Raw genomic sequence first — 6,100 nt, 5'->3', positions numbered from 1 at the left:
TTTTTATATTGTTATCTGAAAACAGCACCCACTTGTCATCTAAAAAAATCTTCAAATAACATTTCAGGTTGAGTATGAAAAACCAGATTTGAATTGGACCAAAACACCTTTCAGACTTCAGGCAGGTAGAATTCATCAGGAAATCTTTTCCACTGCCAACCTTCTGTATTTATTCTCTCTGCTCTCACATCACTTATCCACCATAGTTTGTTTACCATGACACAAAAAATGCCTTAAAAGGACGCTTTGCTTACTGTATTTCACCTTGCCTTATTTAATATTTTTGCCAATGCACTAGGAGGAGCAAGAGAAACCTGATTTTTTCACAGATTATTTGTCTCATGTTCTACTGTCAGGATATAGTGAAAGATTCAGCAACTGTAACAAAAATATATTTTTAGAAAAAGAACCTACTGCAGCTTTAAGATTTTTTTCTTTCTAGGATTACAGATGTTATGTAAAGCCACACACCCCAAAAAGGGCTAGCCAGGCTAAGCTCTAGTCACACCCCAAAGCTAACACCCACAAGTGTGCCTAAGCTTGACAAATTACAGTAGCCATTATACCCCAACTGATATTGTAATTGTTATTTGAGAGTTTAATAACAATAACAATATATGAGCTGTAATATTTTAAGCAATCAATCTTGATACAGATGTATTGGATATACACAAAATACCTGATCACAAGAAAATTAAAAACAAATTGCATTAAAGTTAGGTTTTGTGTTAAACTGACTCAAATAGTAAGTCATGAAAAACAATATCCATCCCTCTTTGTGGTTGTTTTGACAACAAAGAGCCACTTAAGCACTAGAGAACACCATTCTGTGCCTAAACTGCAGAGTAACCATGGCCACAAGTCGCAGTGGCCCACACGTCTTCCTGCTAATTAGCACCATCCAAGAGAGAGAGGGCACTATGTGAAAAGCAGCACCTTCAGTGGGATATTTTACATCAAATCAAGTTTGCTGCTGTGAGTCTTAAACTACACACTTCCTGTTTAAGAACCAACCAGTCACCCACTTCTGAACGCTTCTGGAGCTGCACCAGGGATGAGCCAAGATGTGCCACAGAGTAGCTTTTCAATCCAACCAAAGACTAAATCGGGTCATTTGTAAGCAGGGTTGGGCTCATTACTCTTTACTCTTTTCACACATAATTGTATAACTTTACTTATTATAACTTAAATATTCTGGCTCAAACTGATGACGAGACAATTTCTGTTTTTTGGAAACAGCACGTCTTCTGTTGCCTGTGACCGCTATTTTCCCAAGAATCATCGACAACATATCCAGCCACTTCATTCAGCTTCACTAGTTCTTTGTCCCTGGCAGCCTACTGTCCACGACTAAAATCAATTCAATTTTTCAATTCAAGGTTATCTCAGGACACTTTTCAAACAGAGCAGATCTAGACTGTACTCCTTATAAAATGATTTACTAGACTACTATTATTTAGAGACCCAACAGTTCCCACCATGAGCGAGAGTAACAAGGAAAAACTTCCTTTTAACAGGTAGAAACTTTGAGCAGACCCCAACTCTAGGTGGGTGGCTGTCTGCCTTGACCGGTTGTTGGGAGTTAGAGAGAAAACCTAGTTTTGTTTGTTAAAATCAACGGGAATGGGAATATTTCTAGCCCTTAAATGTAAGCATTTCCATCTTGGAAACTAGCATTGATTACAAAACTGGATTGTTGGATTTCAAATCAGTAGGGTAACTAATATTATTACTGAAATTTGATCAGCAATTCCCATTACTGCTCAACACTGCTTGTAAAACAGAAACCGTGGCTGAAAGCACCGCTTCAGTCAGTGGTCTTTCAGCTATTCACGACAAATAACTGCCCATCACTAACACACATTTAAACAAAGATCTATGGTCTGGGGGAGAGGGAGCAGTGGGAAAAGGAGAGAGCAGGATCATTTTCAGTCAACAGAAGATCAGGCCAGACAGGATTCCACAGCCCGTTCTACAACTGTTAAGGATACTGCTGGCTGAGTCTCAATACTGTGTCAATACTACTTGTCCCTAGAGATCACATTAGGCAGTATCAGGAATTGCAGATACTGGTATCAGAACAGCTCTACTTTTCACTGCCTGTAAGGTTGAACTTATGTGGCCTATGTTATTGATTGTTCACTACTAATCCCAATGAAAAAATGAAATAATTTCATATTGCTGTCAAATATAGTGAATCACTGTTTCACATAATGCTTTCTTCTTCTTCTTTCTCACAGTGTACAGAGAGGAGACATTCACCACAGAAATGTTCTTCCCAATAACGTACACATTTAGATTATATTATTGATATGGTTTAGAAATTTGATTCTCTCAATTCCTTTAACAGTAACCTTTTTAATAATGTGCGTGTGTAAGTTAACGCAAACAGATTTCGAAGCAGCAACTTTGCTGTATTGCTAAACTTAACTGCTATATTTAGGAGATACAGTATATGTAGGAGTCCAGAGACATTTAAAGCTGCCATCTGTCATTCTCCATATGTTGTCACTTAAAAAAAAATAAATACAAATAAATAAATAATAAATAATAAATGTAATGCAAATTTTCACAAAACACAGAGCTTTAAATGACTGTGTTTACAAAGAATCACTGGAGTTCTGAATCTGTGTTAGGTTTACAACTAACCATTATTTTCATTATTGGTGTTTAGTTTGTCCAATCTGGGCTACTGTAGAAACATTGCAGTTTAACATGGCGGAGTCCATGGAAGGTGACGTGCAGCATCTGCAGATGTAAACAGCTCATTCTAAGGTAAAAGAAAAAAATCATTCTTATTTTAAGGTGATTATACACTAATAAAAACTTACCTATGGATAATTATATTCAATTTCTGACAACAGATCTTCCTAAATGTTACACACTGGACCTTTAATGAAAAGGCAGTGTCAATGGGATGTCTTCAAATGTCTTGTTTCAACTCAACTGGATGTTCACACTGACTTATTTCCAGATTTCTGACTGACAGCAGGTAATGCAGCACTTACCTGAACCTGATGTATTCATTTATTTTTTCTGGTCTCGCAAAGAGTTGAAGTTGAAGAAGTAATACTGATGATGGGCATCGTTATTTACATTTTGTTATGTACTTCATTGGAAAAACTTCAGGTTATCCACTCCTTTTTAAAATATAAAAAAATGTAAAATTATTATTATTATTATTATTGTTGTTCTGTTCACAACTAAAAAGCTGGTCTCAGTCATGTTGTTTGGTCCACACTACACAAGATGTAGGGCAAAAGAAAACAGCATTTGGTAACGTGCCTCTAATAACAAAGTCATTCTATGGTAGAAGTACTCCCAGCACGTTTGGAGCTGAAGTCTGGAAGGTTCAGCGGTTTTTTTCTTGCCTGGTCGGGTAGAAATCCACTTGCCCCAAGGTATATTTTTACCCGCCCCTATAGAAAATTGTTTTTATTCATTAGCATTAACAAAAAATAATAAATAACAATAACCAAGCTGCCATGCAAGCGAGATGCTGAAGGCTCTTGTTCTAGCACTCCAGCAACATTCTGCAAATATCTGCCTTGCTCTCAAACTTTTAGCAACTTTCTCGCGAGTGCCCGATCGGTACTGCACATGTACTGAACACCTATCTTTCTTCTCAACAGAGACGACAACAAAGATAGGAAGAAGGTGGGATAAGAAGGAAGAAACTGCAGAAGATAGCTCAGGTAAAACAGGACACAAACACTTTTGTGGACAGACAGGTTTGCCCTTGCTGCCTGCAGGCCACTCTTGAGAAGACCATCCTGTCTGACCCACAATATAAAGATGTGTCTTTACAGGAGACTGCAATTCATCAAGGTAACTGACTGACCAGCAATGACTCATCCATCTGAGGCCGTACTGAAACCAACACCAGCTGTTGACTGTATCACACACAATCAATTCAGCTCAACACCTTGTCTGATAACACACAATGGAGGCTTTGATAATGACAGGTGTCCTGTGTGCATGAGTACAAGTGAATCCACAAATGAACTCTGATCAGATTCAGTGCATGGACCCACATTGGTACATGTAGTTGGTTAGCAGTGACACAGTGAGACATGTGCATAAATCGTATCCCCCAATCTCCATTCTTGCTGACAGCTAACATACCTGGTGGAGCAAGAGCTACAACAACTTTCTAACAGACCATTTTCATCTTTCACTTGTAGGTTAAGATGTCTTCCCACAAACATTTTCCAATAAGACATCATGGGTGGCAGCCACAAACAGTGGGGGGAAGACTGAGTTTATATTGATAAGAAAGCGCTTTGTGGGTTCTTTGTAGGCTTCATTTTCCACTGCAGCCTCAGCACATATAGGTGTGACAAGCAACATTCAGCTACCAGGTCCAAAATAAAGTTCAGATTGCAGGTAGTAGAGAAGAGGATAGGGCCACATATGAAACATGTATTTGAGTTAAGTGAGACTTTTGTTTTTACTTTACCCTCAAAACTCAAATACATTTTTCACATTTGGCCCTAATCCTCTTCCGTAGCAGGGGATTAAGAAAAGATCTCTTGTCCAGTTTACTTACCCACTTTATCCACTCCAAACTTGTGACCTGCTACTTGATGTGACAGTGGGACACAGCCGTTCAGGTGAGCCTGGCCGAGTGGCCCCAGTTGCCGTTGGCCGCACTTCTCTTTGGCGGGGGGAGCGCCGGAGAGCCGCGGGGTCCTGCTGACCCCAACAGCGGCTGAACTAGGGGTCAGTTCCAGTCGGCCGAGAGCTAGAGAGGACTCCATCATTACTTGACGCTGAGTTGTTGACATTTGTAAAATAAAAAAAATAAAAAAGGGGGGAGAAAAAGTCCTGGAAAATAATTAACTAAAAAAGTCAACTATATGACTGTATCGATTCACATACTTTTATTACGCACACAAAGTGTTTGGGCTTGAGGGTGAGAAGCATTCATGGAAATAGTCCAGTCCAGATGAAACCAGCACAGCAACTTCGGACGCGTTCGCAGTTTTCGACCCCCGACAACAGGCACTGTGACAGGCAGCGAAACTGTCGTAACCCCCGCTGTGTGCGGCGGTGAAACACGGCTCCCGAAGCAGCGCCGACTCAATGATTTTCATATCTTGAACAGCAGCATAAATACATCCTGGCCACATCCCTCTTCCAACCAGCGTCAAACACAGCAGAATGAGGCGCGACTTCCGCTCAAAGCTTCCAGAATAAAACCTATGAAGCCTTAGGTATCTTGCAGTGTACCGCGGTAATAAAAAGACGGAGAGTTTTGGTGCTAATAAAAGCTTGGCTGCCGTTTTCCTTAAGCGTTACAGGCTCAGTCTAATCACGAACGCCATTATTCAAAGTCAAAACTAATATTTTGGGCGCCTTTATTGTGAAAGCATAATCACCCAGCTTCCGGTTTCGTCTTCATCAACCTCAGCTAGCCTGACGCAGCTGGACTTCCTCGCTCCAGATGAGTAAATACTGTTGTCTGTCAGTAATGGTGATGTTACGACACACTCCAGAGTAATACCCAGTTCCAGTCAGCAAATACAAAAGCAGGCAGGGCCAACAAAATGAGACAATGGCGTCCCGAAACTGCATAAAGAGGCTAGTCAGGCTTTGATAGCTAACTTATCGATACTGTCCATTAGGCTGCTCAGCGAGCCCGTCCTCGCGTCACAATCCAGCACACCAGAGGGACATCACACCCGCCGTGCGATCGCCTTCAGGACGAAGGCCTACGCGCTGAGGACGAGCACAAAAACGATGTAATGTCGGTCTATAATCCATGTTATTAAAAGAGGTCGGTAGACTGCTCCTCAGCCATAGATATCCAGAGCAGTGTAGGCGGCTACCTCTCTACGTAACGAACAGCGCCCAAAGCCTCCCACTCGTTTGCGACACTTGCCATTACTGTCGCAAAACACACCTCTTCATAGCTTTGCGGCAGCACTCTTGCTGGGGGTTCTGGTTCCAGTTCTGAATCTCAAAAGCCTCGAATCTTTTAAGCTTTTATAATAACTTTGTCTTTGTTTTATTTTATTATAATAATATAATAATAATAACTTTATTTGATAGCACTTTTAAAACAAAGTTCTTTGACACGAATCACAGCAAGAATACA

The 6,100-nt window shown here is 40.5% G+C and overlaps 1 protein-coding gene across 1 annotated transcript in view; it reads right to left on the bottom strand.

The window, feature by feature from the left end:
- ipmkb (inositol polyphosphate multikinase b) overlaps positions 1-5,855 on the bottom strand; it is an 18,280-nt gene extending 12,425 nt beyond the window's left edge. The window contains exon 1 of the mRNA XM_035671725.1: positions 4,550-5,855. Within this exon, the coding sequence (XP_035527618.1) occupies positions 4,550-4,787 (238 nt within the window). The 5' untranslated portion in view covers positions 4,788-5,855. The remainder of the gene's footprint in view (positions 1-4,549) is intronic.
- Between the last annotated feature and the right edge of the window lie 245 nt (positions 5,856-6,100).

This window comes from Morone saxatilis, unplaced genomic scaffold (genome assembly GCF_004916995.1).
Source record: "Morone saxatilis isolate NCDOM2014 unplaced genomic scaffold, NCSU_SB_2.0 Contig1, whole genome shotgun sequence".
In the NCBI taxonomy this organism is placed as follows: domain Eukaryota; kingdom Metazoa; phylum Chordata; class Actinopteri; family Moronidae; genus Morone; species Morone saxatilis.
Note: the sequence above shows the minus strand (reverse complement) of the source record. Positions and strands in the feature narration are given on the sequence as shown.